Here is a 19,713-nt window from a genome sequence, read left to right as displayed (position 1 = left end):
CACATGCACAAGCTAAAATGAATAATTTCTATGACAGGTTTACAATGATTTCTATTGTCCGTGGAGGAGGATGGCCAAAAATAATGAATGATCTTCACTTTATTTGTGTTCTTTATTTTATGCTTTATTTTGTTCTTCCCTTTATTTATGAAGTTTTGAAGTTTCAGCATCTAGAACCATACTGCCACCTACTAGTTCCTTAACCAAGTGAATCTATCATGTTTTTGCCTTTTCCATAGGGTTTCACTAGAGAACAGTAGAACACTTCTTATAGAAAATCCAACGGTGGAAGATATGGGCTTGTATCAGTGTACAGCTGTTAATGGGCAAGGGTCTGATATGGAATATTCACACTTATACTTTGCAGGTAAGTTGCCCACTAGGTATACCTGTATTACTGCTGAGCTAAAATAATGTTTTCTGCCAAAATCTACTTTAGAAAATGTTTTAATGACTTTCTAGTTGATCTTGTATAGATTAGATTGAGGTTGAACTTGGCAGGATGCTGTGCACTACTTGTTCACAGCTATGAACATTCCCATCTGCAAAAGATCTAGCAATCCACATTAATGGCCAGGTCTGACCTACAGAGAAGTTCAGCACACATGCCAAATGTTTTTGTGTAGAAAACCTATTGTACTAGAAGTGTATATATTGTAATATGCATGTGTGACCCCCCTAAGACCTACTTCATCCATCATTGCATTCAAGGTCCTCATGGGTACCTGGCAACTGACAAAACAGTTTTCAGTAAACGTGGTCTAGTTTACCTTTTTAGCTAATATTCGTCCCATTTATGGGCCCTGGCATTGTTTCTTTCCATAAATAACGCTGTATCACCTTTCTGCCAGAGACCTAAATATATTATCCAGTACCTCATTTAACACCAGATTTTACTTTCTGTGCACTGAAGTAGGATTCTTCCCCAACTTAAAAGCACGTTGCCACTTGACTCTGTACCACTTGCCCACCGAATCCCCTTTTTCATCAACTAACCCATACTTATTGTTGTCATGCTAGGTTCTAGGTATTCTCAATGCAAGACATTTTCTTTCAATGATATAACATACAATAACATTCATAAAACAGTGCTCATATATTTCTTGCTTTCAATTAAAGAAGCACCTGTTATCCAGATCTTCAGAAGGAACATCACCAGCTTGAACAGGGACAGCATAATGGCCATTGTGGGTGACAATTTGGTGACCAGAACGGGACTGAATGTAACTCTGGATTGCCCTGTAAAAGGTAATACAAGCTGGCTGATTTGTCAACATACAGTATATCTGTTCATCATAGATAGTTCTCAAATCGTAATCACACAGTCCTTTCATTGGCGTTATCATAAACAGTGAAATGTTTTTATACGGGGGAAAAAATGTATATTTTAAACTGCATTGGAAACATGTATATTTTTAGATCCCAATACTATTTAGTGGAGGTCATGTTTGGAGTGGAATGTCAGATATATATATATATATATATATATATATATATATACACACCATATTACCAAAAGTATTGGGACACTTGCCTTTCACACGCACATGAACTTTAATGGCATCCCAGTCTTAGTCTATAGGGTTCAATATTGCGTTGGCCCACCCTTTGCAGCTATAACAGCTTCATCTCTTCTGGGAAGGCTGTCCACAAGGTTTAGGAGTGTGTTTATGGGAATGTTTGACCATTCTTCCAGGAGTGCATTTGTAAAGGCAGGCACTGATGTGGACCATAAAGACACGGATGAGCAAGTTTGGAGTCCTGACCTCGACCCAATAGAGCACCTTTGGGATGAATTAGAGTGGAGACTGCGAGCCACACCTGCTCATCCACATCAGTGCCTGACCTCACAAATATAGTGTACATATACTGTATATGTTTTTTTTTTTTTTGAATTGCCATGACTGATGTAAAAAAAAAAAAAAATTAGAAGTAGTTTTACTACTGACTGTGCCCCATTTGGGTAAGAGAGGGAGTAGAAAATGTCCCCTTAAGTTAGGGCAATGATAATATCTTTCCCTTTCATTTTTATTTTCCTCACTTTGTTTACTGATGGGTAGGGATGTCCCGATACCGATACTAGTATCGGTATCGGTACCGATACCAAGCATTTCCTGAGTACTTGTACTCGGCTGAAATGCTCCGATGCTTCACCCGATACCTGGGCAGTCAGGTATCGGGTGGTGGGGGGAGTTACAAGTCTTCTCCGTGCTGTCTTCTCCCCCGTGCTGTCTTCTCCCCCCGTACTGTCTTCTCCCCCCGTGCTGTCTTCTCCCTCCGTGCTGTCTTCTCCCCCCGTGCTGTCTTCTCCCTCTCCGTGCCGCTCTCCCCCGTGCTGTCTTGTCCCCCTCCGTGCCACTCTCCCCCTATGCTGTCTTGTCCCCCCGTGCTGTCTTGTCCCCCTCTGTGCTGCTCTCCCCCCTGCTGTCTTGTCCCCCCTGCTATCTTGTCCTCCTCCGTGCCGCTCTCCCCCATGCTGTTTTGTTTCACTCAGTCCCGCTGTCCCCCATGCCGTCTTCTCCCCCCTCCGTGCCGCTCTCCCCCTGTGCTGTCTTGTCCCCCTACGTGCCGCTCTCCCCCTGTGCTGTCTTGTCCCCCTCCGTGCCGCTCTCCCCCGTGCTGTCTTGTCCCCCTCTGTGCCGCTCTCCCCCCAGTGCTGTCTTGTCCTCCTCCGTGCCGCTCTCCCCCATGCTGTTTTGTTTCACTCAGTCCCGCTGTCCCCCATGCCGTCTTCTCCCCCCTCCGTGCCGCTCTCCCCCTGTGCTGTCTTGTCCCCCTACGTGCCGCTCTCCCCCTGTGCTGTCTTGTCCCCCTCCGTGCCGCTCTCCCCCTGTGCTGTCTTATCCCCCTCCGTGCCGCTCTCCCCCCAGTGCTGTCTTGTCCCCCTCTGTGCCGCTCTCCCCCCGTGCTGTCTTGTCCCCCTCTGTGCCGCTCTCCCCCGTGCTGTCTTGTCCCCCTCCGTGCCACTCTCCCCCGTGTTGTCTTGTCCCCCTCCATGCCGCTCTCCCCCGTGCTGTCTTCTCCCCCTCTGTGCCGCTCTCCCCCCGTGCTGTCTTGTCCCCCTCCGTGACGCTCTCCCCCGTGCTGTCTTGTCCCCATCTGTGCCGCTCTCCCCCCATGCTGTTTTGTTCCACTCAGTCCCGCTGTCCTCCATGCCATCTTCTCCCCCCTCCGTGCTGCTCTCCCCCCTCAATTTGTCAGGATGGAGAGCGGAAGTAGGAGCCGCTAAACCCAGCTCTTACCTTTTCCGAATGGACAGAGTCAGTGATCACTGACTCTGTCCATTCACATAACTGAGCATCGTAACCTGTGTTTAGGATGCTTCAGTTTATGAATGGAGAGAAGCTTCTCTCTATTAATTTCAGCTGAGGCTGCAGAGAAAGGGACTGGGGAATCGGTGTCCTTAGTCCCTTTCTCTGTCTTAAAGGGGAGATGTCAGAGGTCTGTTAAGACCCCTGATATCTCACCAACAGGGCTGATAAAAAAAAAAAACCTCTAAAAAATAAATAAAAAAAATCACTGTAAAAAAAAAAATGTGTAAAAAAAAAAAAACGCCACTGTCACATGACAAAAAAAAAAAAGTATCGGTATTCGGTATCGGCGAGTACTTGATAGAAAGTATCGGTACTTGTACTCGGTCTCAAAAAAGTGGTATCGGGACAACCCTACTGATAAGTGTTGAATTTTATCAACAGTGACACAGGCGACAATAAAAACCTGGTAGATGGGCAGGGGCTATTGGAGCTGCAGCTCCGGGCCCCTTCCTCAAGATAGGCCCATTTGCCGAAAAATAAAAAAAAGATTGACTTTGAGGATTGTAGCTTGGCGACCAGGGGCCACAGAGACCCCTCATTTGGGGGGGGGGTGGGTATGTAGCTTAAGGCCCATCCCACAACTGGTCAAAATATGGGGCCCCTATCATTTACCATTTTGGGCTGCTGTCAGAAGCTACATACAGAGCGGCCGGTTTAAATACAAGCTGACACACAGTATCCTCTTAACAGTTCTAGAGATGTGTCTGCTGCAAAAGGTGGCTACTTTGAAAAACCTAGAATATGAAATATATTTTCAGTTGTTTCACACTTTTTTGTTATGGATAATTCCACATGTGTTAATTCATAGTTTTGATGCCTTCAGTGTGAATCTACAATTTTCATAGTCATGAAAATAAAGAAAACTATTTGAATGAGAAGGTGTGTCCAAACTTTTGGTCTGTACTGTATATAGACAGACAGATAGATAGATAGATAGATAGATAGATAGATAGATAGATAGATAGATAGATAGATAGATAGATAGATAGATACAGAAACATATATTACAAGTGTGTGTATATAAAGTATATATAAATATATATATATATATATATGCAAAAATATTTAGAAACAAACTGTCACCAGTATATGCAATGTACTTTGTATTGTCAAAACTTCCAACTGTTTTTAGAGGCAGGATTTGGGGGGGAACTGGGTCTTTTCCAGTATTTATTTTCTATTTAATTGAAATATGGAGTTTACCAAACAAGAATAGGGGTTTCTGACCTTTATGCAAAGATAAGTCAATTCAGTTTACACTCTACAAATATATATTTTGGGTTCCTTAAAACATGTTGGATTAAGAAGTTCGTTTTTAATGCTGTATGGGAATAGAACAGAGGTTGGAGCGATGTTGCGTGCACACTTTATATAAAAATATGCTTACATACCTAATGTTTTCAGATGTAAATTCCCATCACCACACAGGAGCCTTGTTCAGACTCTAGATTTACATTAAGCATGTATACACTGTTCAAAGTCATTAGGTGGAAGAGAAAAACTTGGTCCCCAGATGTGTTTAGAATTATGTAACTAGTTTTATATAACAGATGGATTGCTGCAATGCAGGACATCAATCTGTACTACACTGGAGGACTTAAAACACGTGGGTTGAAATCCAAGTCAAAGAATACTGCCATACTAGTTAACTGCCTTTGGACAAGGAATGGGATGGGAAAATAATACCAAAAGAGGCCTCAAATATAAATGGTGGGAAAGGCTGCCAAAAAATCCTATGGTTTGACATGTAAAGTCAGGCACAGTCTTTACCTTTAAATTAATTAGGAGAAACTCAGAAAGGAGACTTATTGAGCATCACCGCCTGAAAGTAATGACTTGTGTAAACCTACAGCATTAAAGTTTTTTTAAACTTTCTTTTTTTCAGGTTGACTATTCTTATAGTATAGATTCCAGATTATATAAATGAATGTATTCTGCACACTTGCCAGTTAACTTAAAGGGTTTGAACCGCCACTTCCAGGTATGTCTTCTGCGGGACTAGGCGTTCCTATCTGATTGACAGGCTTCCGACCGTCGCATACAGCGCATCACAAGTTGCCGAAAGAAGCCAAACGTCGGTGCGGCTCTATACGGCGCCTGCGCACTGACGTTCGGCTTCTTTCGGCAAATCGTGATGCGTAGTACGCGATAGTCGAAAGCCTGTCAATCAGATAGGAACGCCTAGTCCCGCAGAAGACATACACGGAAGCGGCGGTGAAAATAAGGTATGTACGGGGAAAAAAAAATATTTTTGGGTGAACCTCCACTCTCAAGTTGCTGTAACTCTTCTCTGATCTCCACACTTCCTGGTTGTCTGTTTCCTGATGACCACAGTGCTGGGAGCTTTCTCTCTGTGGTCACTAATCAAGGAGGTGTGATTACTGTGTGTCTAAAACCCCAGTTTCGTTTTCCAAACCATCACTGCTCTGTATGGCTCTGTGGCTCTGTATGCTCTGTACAGCAAAGAGGCAGGAGACAACATGCAAAAACGAAACTAGAAACTACAGGTACATTATATGATTGATTTTTATCTATTTGTAATCATTTTTAAAAGGAATCGGTTAACTATTATGGGCCAGATTCACAGCCGAGATACGACGGAGTATCTCAGATACTCCGTCGTATCTCTCAGAGTATCTATGCGACTGATTCATAGAATCAGTTACGCATAGATATCCCTATGATCCGACAGGTGTAATTGTTTTACACTGTCGGATCTTAAGATGCAATACCGCGGCCGTCGCTGGGGGGAGTTTGCGTCGTAAACCAGCGTCGGGTATGCAAATTAGGAGTTACGGCGATCCACGACGGTTTTTCGCGTTCGCTACGTCGCTGCTAGTCTAGTTTCCCGTCGCAAAGTTAGTCGTCATTTTGGGTGCCTTAACTTTACACAGCACACGTATGTGCTGTATAAAGTATGGCCGTCGTTCCCGCGTCGAAATTTAAAAATTCACGTCGTTTGTGTAAGACGTCCGGGAATACGGAATTGCGCTACGCACGTCGCCGTTTGAAAAAATTACGTCAGTTCGCGCAAAGCACGGCGGGAATTTCGAAACGGAGCATGCGCAGTAGGTCCGGCGCGGGAGCGCGCCTAATTTAAATGGCACACGCCCCTTTAAATTACGCGGGCTTACGCCGGAGGCCGCCAGCGTAGGTTTTCATTGCAAGTGCTTTGTGAATCAGGCACTTGCGATGAAAACTTGCGGCGGTGTAACGTATCTACGATACGTTACGCCGCCGCAGTTCTACGTGAATCTGGCCCTATGTCTCTATACCCTGTAAACAGTCATTTCAGCATACATTTTTTTATTTACAACTCCTTTAAAATGTATAGTGCACAAGATTTTTATTTTTTTTCACTTTATTATTTAAAGGAACTGTTGTAATTTATCATTTTTATTGCTAGTTCCCACTATGCTGAACCAGCCCTTAGTTATGTCATTGAACAAACTTGAAGTTAGGGGTTCTTTTTTTAAATCTTCGGACAAATTTGACAAGCATTAGCTCATCCTTGACTAATTCTGACTGTGGGGTTGATTTACTAAAACTGGAGGGCAAAATTTGGTGCAGCTCTGCATTAGAAGATGGTTGGCTACATAGGTGTGCCCAATCCCTCTGTGTGGCGCAGATTCCCCGTTTATACCCCTGATATTTCACCAAAGCCCCTTAACCGAGCTCATAAAAAAACATGTAAAAAAATTTTTTTTATAAAAAATACAAAAATACAAATGAAGACTACTGACACCATCCACAGTCCTACTGACACCAATCTCTGCCCTACTGATACCGTCAGTATATATACATATACACACACACATATCTCACATTGACTGTAGGCAAGACACACTTGTCTTTGTACTCCTCACCTGGTTGCCACCACACACGCTTGACACCATCTGAACCAAATAATTTTATCTTGGTCTCATCAGACCACAGGACATGGTTCCAGTAATCCATGTCCTTAGTCTGCTTGTCTTCAGCAAACTGTTTGCAGGCTTTCTTGTGCATCATCTTTAGAAGAAGCTTCCTTCTGGGATGACAGCCATGCAGACCAATTTGATGCAGTGTGCAGCGTATGGTCTGAGCACTGACAGGCTGACCCCCCCACCCCTTCAACCTCTGCAGCAATGCATACGTCTATTCCCCAAAGACAACCTCTGGATATGACGCTGAGCACGTGCACTCAACTTCTTTGGTTGACTAGGGCGAGGCCTGTTCTAAATTGCTCTATGGTCTTGACCACCGTGCTGCAGCTCAGTTTCATGGCCTTGGCAATCTTCTTATAGCCTAGGTCTAGGTCATCTTTATGTAGAGCAGCAACAATTTTTTGTTCTCATAGAGTTCTTTGCTATGAGGTGCCATGTTGAACTTCCAGTGACCAGTATGAGAGAGTGAGAGTGATAAAACCAAATTTAACACACCTGCTCCCCATTCACATCTGGGACAGTGTAACACTAACAAGTAACATGACACCAAGGATGGAAAATGGCTAATTGGGCCCAATTTGGATATTTTCACTTAGGGTTGTACTCACTTTTGTGTGTTGAGTTATTTTGAAGGGACAGCAAATTTACACCGTTATACAAGCTGTACACTCACTACTTTACATTATAGAAAAGTTTAATTTCTTCAGTGTTGTCACATGAAAAGATTTAATAAAATATGAGGTGTCTCACTTTTGTGAGACACTGTGGGGTTGATTTACTAAAAAGACTGTGCACTTTGCAAAGTGCAGTTGCACACTGCAAGAGCAGTTGCTCCAGAGCTTAGTAAATGAGCAGAAGCTCAACTAACTTTCATCAACCAATCATGTGCAAGAAAAAAAAAGATATTTTTTATTTTCCTTGCATGTGATTGGGTATTCTTTGCAAAATGAAGCTTTGCCACATTTACTAAGCTCTGGAGCAACTGCACTTGCAGAGTGCAAAGTCTATTTGCCTTTAGTAAATCAACCCCTGTATGTGTTTGAGCTTTGAGGGGTGCACACCTATGATTGGCTACCATGCAGAGCTGCACCAGATTTTGTACTGTCCAGTTTTAGTAAATCAACCTCACCGTTCCTTTTAGTGCTCCTTTTTTACTTATATTGTTTTTCTTTAGGGATAACGCCACTTGTATCTCCAAGTTGAATATCTCCCTTTTGAGTTCCAAAATCACTCTTTTGATTTTAATCAATTGCAAACATTTTATATATTTTTTCCTAAAATGTTGTTTAATAATGCTACCTGTACTTTGTTAGAAAAGTTTATATATATAACAGTTTGTTCCAAAAGGCAATCAGTAACTGTCAAGTGTTCCTAGGATTACTGACATTTTCTGGACAGCTAAACCAGATTACAGAGAAATTGATGAAGGGTGATGAACAAACTTTTAGGAGCCATGTATATTTTTTTTTTGTTGAAAATAATTCATCCCAAAAAATAATTGTCCAGCGAAAAATTATAATTTTAAGACAAAGGTGGATACATGGAGCAGAGGGAGGTATACTCAAGGTTGAGCTATGCTTACTTGACATCACCACAGTTCACTAAGGGTACTTTAATACAAGAAGACACTGGTAAAGCCCAGATGCTGTTCTGACCATCAACTGCTTTGTTTGTCCTGCCCTGGTATCACATAGTACTGGTGTGCATGTGTGCATTGTACCTAGGGCCGATCCGCCCTATAGGCTCACTATGCAAGCCGCTTAGGGCCCCGCAAAGCTGCGAAGAGCCCCCCAAATTACTAGAGGCCCCGCCTGGTGAGAAGTCATTTTCGCCCCCTCACCCCGCTTCTCAAATCGCTGGCTGCATGGGAGAAGAGGTAAGAAGTCAGCACCCACTGCTTCTCAATTTAATGTAAGATGTAATTTCCGACAGCAGATGGTATTGGTAACCTGCTCTGTGCAATGTCATTGCATTAAGCTGTCCCTTACCACCCCTTCTAGAGTCCCTCACCAGTTTTCTCCTCTAGGGGGCCATATGGCTTGCTGAGGGGGCACCAGTGCAGGCACACGCCTAAGCCAGGCTGTGTGCATCCATAAAGACACACAGTATGTCTCAACCACGCCCCTGGTCCTTCCTCACAGAATTCAGCTGACAGTAAATGGCTCCCGCTGCTCTCAGTGTCTCTTGTGAAACTAGGAAGAGGTAGCAGTGCTGCTGCAGACAGGCACAGCGCTAGCTTGAGAGAGCACTCTGTTAAGTGTTTAAGGGGGGGGGGGAGTTAGTGGAGTGTTTTTTACCTTAATGCAGAGAATGAATTAAGGTGAAAAGCAAATAGCCTTTAGAACCACTTTAAAGTGGTTGTAAACCCACTTTTTAATTTTCTGGCAATCTCCTGTGTTAGATAATGCAATGACTCCAGTGTCTGTGCTTTATTAAAAATAAACATATCTTATTTCCGAGCACCGCTTGGCGCTCATGTGGGTGGCCGCTATTCCCTCTCTTAATCTGACAGCTACAGTGGGAGGGGCCGAGAATCCCCTGCTGACGTCAGTTGGGAGGAGGAGAGGAGAGAGTCGGCCGGTCACGTGAGTGCCAGGCGGTGATCGAAAATAATGTATAAAGGGGCTTTTTTTTTTGACAAAGCACAGACATTGCATTATCTTACCCCGGTGGATTGCCAGAAAATTATAAAGTTATTAGAGCAGCAGGAGGAGAGGGGTGGGCACTGTCACAAGCTGACAGTCAGGAGGGTGGGGGGGGAGAGGAGGACAGAGAGGAGAGAGTGGATGATGAAGGCACGTAAACTGACTACAGTGTCACGGCTCAGCAGCCATGATATATCATGGTCAGTTTACAGGGGGAGGGCAGGATTAGCCAGGTATTTCAGGTGATACAGGGGGCCAAATTACATAGCACAAACACTGTGTTGTTGTTCATGCTTTAAAGGGACAGGATCAAAAATGGAAATACTAGAAAAATGGTAATTGGAAATGTTTAGAAAAGTTGTTTTTTTGCAGAGATCAGAGAGAGGGGGATTACTTTTATCCTGGAGTTGGTTTTTAGGCAAATAAGTTATGTCACAAACTACTTAAGGTTTCTTTAGCTTAATTCAAGCATGCAAAGTTGTTGCAAATTTAATGTCTTCCTATTAATATACATGGCATGTAGTGTCATGCACAAAAAACATATGAAAACAAATTATTATTATTAATAATATTAATAACAATAATCTTTATTTTATATAGTAATTTTAAAGGTACATTCTTTTTGCTTTACAAGAAAAACAATTGTATTGAATAGTTTTAAAAAAAACGAAGAAAATATATATATTTACCCTTGAGTTTTATAAATTTACTGTCTTCTCTCTTTTCACTTTATCAGCAACGCTTTAATGTCTCTTCCACCAGGAGTTCTGCCATCCTTCAAAAGTCAGGAACAAAACTATATACTCCCTGAGAGATTTTAACTTCAGTTAACTTGAGATGCTAACTTCAAAGTTATTCCTAGAGAAAAATGTGCTATCAAGAATTGATCACTGCATAAGAATGTCCATGATTAGTTTAGCTAGGAATTGCAAAGATGTTAACCCACTCGGGGAAATCCCTGATCCTTTGTAATGTTAATTCTTGACATACAGCATATGGTGCTATGCACAAAACTGAGATCATTTGTAAGCAAAAGGGCAATATTTTACTGCAAGCCTGATTTCTTTATAGAGCTTTCAAATTGGAATGAAATCTTGGGGAGGGGGTAGCCCTAGTGCCTAAGTCTGGTATGGGTTTGAAGGGGGGAACTCCATGCAAAAAAGAAGGAAAAGCAGGCCCCCCAAATCCACACCAGACCATTATCTGAGCATACAGGACATGTGTGTGTACCCCCAATCATGTTACACAAGCATTGTCTGTGTGTTTGCCTTTAAATCATTTTGTTTTTGCCCCCGTCTGTAGCTAGGGCATGTTCTATGTCAGGGATATGCAATTAGCGGACCTCCAGCTGTTGCAGAACTACAAATCCCATGAGGCATAGCAAGACTCTGACAGCCACAACCATGACACCCAGAGGCAGAGTCATGATGGGACTTGTAGTTTTGCATTAGCTGGAGGTCCGCTAATTGCATATCCCTGTTCTATGTAATTACAGGCATACCCCGCTTTTAAGTACACAATAGGGTTTATTTGCTAACCCTGGAAATCGCAATATCAGGCTCACTTCTGGATAGAATCCAATGAGCTTCTAACTCCAGCTTGTTTAATTAAGCCTGGTAATAAAACCTGGAAGCTCATTGGATTCTGTGCAGAAGTGAGCCTTATTTTGCGCTTTCCAGCTTTAGTAAATAAACCCCATTGTGTACTTAAAAGTGGGGTATGCCTGTAAGTCCCTTTGTTCTTTTCATGATTAGTCTCCATTTTAATTCTCCACATGTACAGTACTCTAGCCTCCTGGAATTGTACACACCATGATTTTTCGACCTGATCTGAAGTCTTGGCCTTAAAACCTTCTATAATCTGCTGGATGTCATTTGGATTGAGTCACTGTCTGCTAATCCTTCTTAGGTTGTGAGTAAGACATCTCATTCACTAGATTAGTTAGAGATCCCATTTGCAGTGCAGAAAAACACCCCCTGACCCCCCTGGCAAAGCACGATATTCCCATGTTCATGAGGGCATGAGTGGGGTCTTACCGAAATCCCCCAGATACTGTTACCCTACATAAATGAGTATTCATTTACAAATAAGTAAATGTAAATAAACACATACACCCTTTCAAAAAAGCCCCACAATGTAAATCCATCATCAGTCATGTCATCCAGCAATGCTCTTTCAAGTGCTGTTCATGGCACCAAAAGCTGAATTTTTTTTGCAGACTATCTCATTTGAACAGAAGGTCAGCCATTATGAACACTGATCCTCCTCTTCCACAGAAGATGTATATTACTAAGCTAAAACATATGATGCAATGATTTACTTCACAGGAGGTCTAGGCTAATTATTAAGCTGGATTTTATTAGAAGATGAGGAGCTGAAGAAATAATATACAGTATTTCCCAGTGTATAAGGCGGCCAGGTGTATAAGACGATGTTTTGCCTGTTCTCACCGTATAAGACGAACCCCCTTCCGAGGCTTCCGATGCTTCATATCTCTTCCTTCTGGAGCCATATTCTTCTTCATTCTTGCTGGAGCTGGAGCCAATCACAGCGAGCAATGTATTTTATTAATGAATACAAAGCCTGCTTGGATTGGCAGAAGCTGTAACATCATCAGCCCGTGCCTCTGTGACTCTCAAAGCCAATCCGAGCAGGCTACTGTATGTATCCTGCTCGAAATGGCAGAGGTTGTTACTCCAATGCGAGCAGGCTCTGTATTCATTTGAATACATCGCTCACCGTGATTGGCTAAGCGGTATATACTGTACGTAGCCAAAGCTACATACATTATTACCGCACATCCAGAAGGCATCCGAGCAGCTGACTCGGCGTATAAGACGACACCTGCTTTTTGCCTAGATTTCTTAAGTGTAAAAGGTCGTCTTATATGCCGGAAAATACGGTAATACAACTTAAATGATCACATAGTAAGTTATGCTGTCCCAGTCCATGGAAAGCCCACCATTATACTACATCATAATGATATACAGCATAGTATACATAAGAGAGCACTTGAAGCTTGAGTTGATTCACAGGAGCTGACATTTTTATTTAGCTCTATTCAGCTGTGGTCATACACAGGGGAAGAATTCTAACCCTTCCACAAGTTCTTCAACACTTTGAAGTATAAGTTAACATATTGATCCCATAGAATGTATGTTTTCTTTCACAGAAGGGTTTGCCATTTTCCTTTTCCTTAAGCCATTTTAGATGCAGCATTATTTAGGCACCCATAGAACATAGGGCCTTGCAATATGTTTCTGTAATTATGAGGTTTATAGGTATATAGACAAACCTTATACAGTACTACTAACTCTGCACGTGTCAGCCAGCCTTTCTCAACCCTTTTAAGATAGAGGAACCCTTGAAATAATGTTGAAGCCCCAGAGAACCCCTGCTAATCATTAGTTTATATACAGTTTACAGTACATTAGCATGATGGTCGCTGGGAAGAATTCTTCTTAGGCCTCGTACACACGGCCGAGGAACTCGACGTGCCAAACACATCGAGTTCCTCGGCCAGTTCAGCACTGAAGCCGCCGAGGAGCTCGGCGGGACGAGAGCTCCCATAGAACAACGAGGAAATAGAGAACATGTTCTCTATTTCCTCGTCGAGCTCCTCGTCGGCTTCCTCGGCCGAAAGTGTACACACGACCAGTTTCCTCGGCAGAATTCAGCCAGAAACTCGGTCGGAAGCTGAATTCTGCCGAGGAAACTGGTCGTGTGTACGGGGCCTTACACTTGTGGTCATTGGGAAGAATTTGTCATTACGGGTAATGAAACAGATCATTGGTGTCAGTGGTTACTTATCTCAGAGGCAGAAATTGCTTATTGCTCAAAACAACCTTAACAACATACCTCTAATTTCTTTGAGATGGGAATGAGGGACCCCTATTAGCAAAAGTATAAAGGCATAGGATACGCCCCATTCCACAACCTGTTAAAGGAAAATTATACAAAAAAAATCTTTTACCACTACTTATCCTTTTATACTGGCTTTTGAAATTTACAAATGCAGCAATTTAGAATTTGGATGAACGGTTTAGCTCTGTGAAACACTTTTTGAAAGGTAAATAGTGCATTTTATATACAACTTTATAGATCAGACTTTAATGAGGGACAAATGAGGAGGAATGAGGGACAGAGAGAGGACAACTTACGCAAAAAAAAAAAAAAAAAATTTGACGCGGGAACGACGGCCATACTTTAACATGGCAAGTCTATCTATACGCCACGAAATAGCAGCTTTAACTATACGCCGGGAAAAGCCGACTAGCGACGACGTAAGAGAATGCGACGGCCGCGCGTACCTTCGTGGATCGACGGAAAAAGCTAATTAGCATACCCGACGCGGAAAACGACGCAAACTCCCCCCAGCGGGTGCCGAAGTATTGCACCTACGATCCGAAGGCGTACGAAGCCGTACGCCTGTCGGATCGAAGCCAGAAGCCGTCGTATCTTGGTTTGAGGATTTAAACTAAAGATACGATGCGGCAAATTTGAAAGTACGCCGGTGTATCAGTAGATACGCCGGCGTACTTGCTCTGAGAATCTGGCCCTTAATGCCTAGTGTTGGAGAATGAGAACACAGGACAACTTTGAAGTCCATGCTTTCTTCCCAGCAAAAATGTCATCCATCGTTTTTGGGTAGAGGTTGGATAATATCTATAGTTTTAGCTGGAGCAATAGAAAAGAAAATCTGACAGGAACAACCTTTATGTAAAGCAGTAATGAAAAAGAAATGGAAAAAATAAAAACTGCGCCAACTAACACATATATCCAGCAAGCAAGGCTGGTATAAATATGACAGTGTGAACAAAGTCCAAATAAGTATTGAGTATTGAATGGACGCCTTAAATAGTAAGGACCAGAACGAACAACACCCTGGTGCACTTGACATCCGTGGAGACCACCACCACATGGAGAGCAGCTTACCAGATCGCAAATAAAGACAGCAATGTATGATAATCCAACAGCGAATGAACACAGGGTATTTCAAAGCCACAGTGCGGTTGTCATCAAATCATAGAGACTCAGATCCGTATCATGCAATCGATCCATGGGTCATAAATGTAATTGAAAGAAACCAGACCATAGCGTAATAACGTTTAAAAAGCAGGTTTAATAAGTATAAAATCTTACTCACAGACATCCGTGAATTGCGAGAATGTATACAAATAAATGCCGGCCGGCACAATAGGAGCCCTTCCTCCTTGCCTTGAATGCGGTGACGTCACCTTTACCCTCAGCTTTTTTAGCAAGACAGTGGTCATCTTGGTGGTGTGTTTGGGGGTCGTTATTTTGTTGGAATACTGCCCTTTGGCCCAGTCTCCGAAGGGAGGGGATCATGCTCTGCTTCAGTATGTCACAGTACATGTTGGCATTCATGGTTCCCTCAATGAACCGTGGCTCCCCAGTGTCGGCAGCACTCATGGATTATATCCTAGACCTAGGCCATCTTTATGTAGAGCAACAGTTCTTTTTTTCAGATCCTCAGAGAGTTCTTTGCCATGAGGTGCCATGTTGAACTTCCAGTGACCGGTATGAGAGAGTGAGAGCGATAACACCAAATTTAACACACCTGTTCCCTATTCACACCTGAGACCTTATAACACTAATGAGTCACATGACACCGGACAGGGAAAATGGCTAATTGGGCCCAATGTACTACTTTACATTGTAGCAAAGTGCAATTTCTTCAGTGTTGTCACATGAGAAGATATAATAAAATATTTAAAAAAATGTGAGGGGTGTACTCATTGGTGCTCCTGGACTTAGAAAGGTAATATCAGACTTAAAGGGGTTGTAAAGGTACAATTTTTTTCCTAAATAGCTTCCTTTACATTAGTTCAGTCCTCCTTCACTTACCTCATCCTTCCATTGTGCTTTTAAATGTCTGTATTTCTTCTGAGAAATCCTCACTTCCTGTTCTTCTGTCTGTAACTCAACACAGTAATGTGAGGCTTTCTCCCTGGTGTGGAGTGTCGCGCTCGCTCCCTCCCTTGGACTACAGGAGAGTCAGGATGACCACTAACACACAGCTCCTTTCTTTATCTGCAACGTAGAGAGCGTCCTGACTCTCCTGTAGTCCAAGGGAGGGGGTTAGCACGACACTCCACACCAGGGAGAAAGCCTTGCATTACTGTGTGGAGTTACAGACAGAAGAACAGGAAGTGAGGATTTCTCAGAAGAAATAAGGACATTTAAAAGCAAAATCGAAGGATGAGGTAAGTGAAGGAGGACTGCACTAAGGTAAAGGAAGCAATTTAGGGAAAAAATGTTACCTTTACAACCCCTTTAAGATTCTTTGAAACCAGATTCCTTCTCTTTTATATATAATTATTACTGTCCTTTCCAAAACATAGCTGACTGTTATGTGGATTGACTTTGAAACCATTCTTCATTGTAAATGTATTTCATATGGTTCATATGTCGATTTCATTCAACTCTAGTAGAAGAACTCCTTTTCCTTGAACTAGTAGCGTGTGTTGGCTTTATAAATGACTTAAGTAACCCAATTTTAGTGTGAATAATTTACCTAGCTTAAATTTCTGATTTTAAACTCTCAGTGACCTTGGCAATATTACAGGAACATTAGGGAATAATATTTTTGCAAGGATAACCCGCTCTTTAATAATTTACTCAGTGTGTTAGGCACAAACAAGGACTCTTTTTTTACTGTGGATATCAAATTGTCTGTTCCATTAAGGGGAGTTTTTTTGATGGCACTGCATAAAAGACACTCTTTCAGATTAGCTCGAAACACCTCTGTTTATGCAAGAATCCCAGGAAAGATGTGTACTTTTCTCAGGGAGCACTTAGAATTCATTATAGTCATCCGATTTCATGAATTAGCTTTTCCATGTCCATGTCACTGAACTATATTTCTTGCGTTTCTAAAATATTTTCCTACTATATTTAGACTGCTGTTACAGAGTCTTTTCAAAGTAGGACTTAGCTCAAAATCTGCTGCACACATAATGGTTTATTTTTTACTTTGAACAAAGATGACATATAACTAATGGATGCATACTAAAAAGAAATCCTAGAAAAATGCAAGCAACTGCACAAAATATATAGCTAAGATAAATAAGCCAGCATGCTTTGGTATAGTGGCTGTCTGGGTTGTCTACCACTACATACAAAAGTCAATGGGGTAGATTCAGGTACCGCTGCGCACTCCTTACGGAGGCGCAGTGTCCCGTTTTTGCCCTACGCCCCCGCAAATTAGCTGCGCTACGCTTCATTCACGAAGCAGTAGCCACGTAATTTGCGTGGGCGCTCCTCAAAAATGCCCTAATGTAAATGATCCCGTAGGGGGCGGGAATCATTTAAATTAGGCGCGTTCCCGTGCCGAGCGTAGCGCGCATGCTCCGTCGGGAAACTTTCCCGACGTGCATTGCGGCAAATGACGTCGCAAGGAGTGAACGTCATTTGCGTCCAGCGCCATTCATGATTCACTTACGCAAACAACGTAAATTTCAAATTTCGCGACGTGGGAACGACGGGTATACGTAGCATTGGCTGCCCCTGCTATTAGCAGGAGCAGCCTTACGCGAAACCCGACGTACGCAAACAACGTAAACTGCGTACGCAGGGCTCGCGTAGGGTTGTGAATCGGCATTAGTATGCAATTTGCATACTATACGCTGACCACAACGGAAACGCCCCCCTAGCGGCCAACGTAAGAATGCAGCCTACGATATGACTGGCATAAGAGCCTTATGCTAGTCATATCTTAGGCTGCCATCGGCGTAACAAGGTTCCTAAATCAGGAGCATTCGTAACGCCGGCGCAAGTAAGCAATTGCGCTGCATAACTATGGTTACGCAGACGCAATTGCTTCTTGAATCTAGGCCAGTGAAATTTCTGCAGGTGCTTGTAAGGATCCTATATTTTCACCATTTGCCATATTGGTGTACTAAACCTACTATGGACTGAGTATTCCTTAATTTAGTTTATAATAATATGAGGTTGTAGTTTTTTGTCCAGCAAGGGTGTTTGAGTATTTACAAACCTTTTAACTTGCGGACCGCCGCCTGTGCATATACGTTGGCAGAATGGCATGGCGGCGCAATGCAACGTACCTGTGCGTCGCTTTGAATTGCGTGGAGGGTGGAAAGGGCAGGCATAGTCAGCATTTTTGTGACTTTGACATGTGGAGCTGCGCTTATTAACCAGAAGATCACAGCTGCAGGAGTATCTGAAGGTGGAGATTTCAACAAACATAGCAACCACAAGCACATGGCACACTTGTCATTCATCTAAGTACCTTCTGTGGTGCTGATTTAAAAGAGAAGTGGTTAAAGTGTGTGACAGGAGGGCCCGTGGAATCCAGAATCCCTTGGAAAGGTTGGAAAACTCTTGTTTTAGCTCCCCATGCACCTCTTATGTCTAAGTCACCCTGTGCCATCCTGGCACAGGGTGACTGAGAAAATGTGTCTTGGATTACTTAAAATGGGACAGTAATATTTATCCACAATATCTCCCAGGATATATGTAAAGACTATTTTTGGTTTGTTTAATTCTGAACAATACAAGATCATTGAAAGAGCTGATCACATTGACCTCCGGAGACGGACTTTCTGGTCACCTGGGCTGCCTGAAGTGCTGTGTTAAAGGGGTTGTAAAGATTTTTTTTTTAAATAACAAACATGTTATACTTACCTCTACTGTGCAGCTAGTTTTGCTCAGAGTGGCCACGATCCACGTCTTCTGGGATCCCTCGGCGGCTGTCTCTGGTCCTCCCCGCAAGAACTCCACACATTCATGCGAGCGAGCAGGGTGTGGAGTCCTTGCGGGCGCGCTCCCGAGATACAGCGATCGGCTAATGGCTGCGCTGCTTTCAATCCATCTGCTCTAGCCAATCAACGGCCAGGCTGAGCGGCGAAGAGGATGTCAGGCTTTTATATTTAGAAGGCTGGGCAGGAGTTTTTTAGGCGGTATTTAGGCGCTATTTTTAGCGCTGTACCGCCTGAAAAACTCCTCAGTGGGAAAGGGGCCTTAGAGATGAACGTACACCATGCACACTGACACCGTAATTGTTCTCCGGTTAACGCTCACCCCCTCGTGTCAATGCACACCTTTTCTGTAGTCTGAATTTAGGAGGGACATGCTAAGCCAATGTCCACATTCATCGGTCCTGTGTTTTCCGCTACTACTCCCCAGTAGTGGAGTGGGACCTGCCGTGCACTCTGCACAGGCTCCACACGTGCACTTAACTTAACTCTTATACCTCCATACCTCTGTACAGAATGGGAACCTCTGCGGTGCAATCTGCTCCTGTTGCTATGGGAGACAGACGACTGGTGGAAGGAGTGGTGACAACATCTCCCTCTCTTCTAGAGGCTGTTCTACCTATAACAGGTATATTCTATCAACAGGCTGCTTGTTACACTTCTGCTACGCTAGGCAATCACATGTGTCTTCCCTTTACTCCATTCCTTACGAATACCTTCATACTCCAATGTGTAAAGACCCACGTGTTAAACTAGAGCCTAGGCCATCTTTATGTAGAGCAACAATTCTTTTTTCAGATCCTCAGAGAGTTCTTTGCCATGAGGTGCCATGTTGAACTTCCAGTGACCAGTATGAGAGAGTGAGAGCGATAACACCAAATTTAACACACCTGCTCCCCATTCACACCTGAGACCTTGTAACACTAACGAGTCACATGACACCGGGGAGGGAAAATGGCTAATTGGGCCCAATTTAGCCATTTTTCACTTAGGGGTGTACTCACTTGTGTTACCAGCGGTTTAGACATTAATGGCTGTGTGTTGAGTTATTTTGAAGGGACAGCAAATTTACACTGTTATACAAGCTGTA

At 43.1% G+C, this 19,713-nt stretch overlaps 1 protein-coding gene across 2 annotated transcripts in view; it reads left to right on the top strand.

The window, feature by feature from the left end:
* Positions 1-19,713, top strand: part of ADAMTSL3 (ADAMTS like 3) — a 634,062-nt gene that overhangs the window by 566,483 nt on the left and 47,866 nt on the right. For both annotated transcript variants that reach the window (XM_040342560.1, XM_040342561.1), the window contains exons 22-23: positions 240-367; positions 1,120-1,248. In XM_040342560.1, the coding sequence (XP_040198494.1) occupies positions 240-367; positions 1,120-1,248 (257 nt within the window). The remainder of the gene's footprint in view (positions 1-239; positions 368-1,119; positions 1,249-19,713) is intronic.

The sequence above is a fragment of the Rana temporaria genome, chromosome 3, assembly GCF_905171775.1.
Source record: "Rana temporaria chromosome 3, aRanTem1.1, whole genome shotgun sequence".
Lineage (NCBI taxonomy): Eukaryota > Metazoa > Chordata > Amphibia > Anura > Ranidae > Rana > Rana temporaria.
This window is presented reverse-complemented; position numbering and strand designations above follow the sequence as displayed.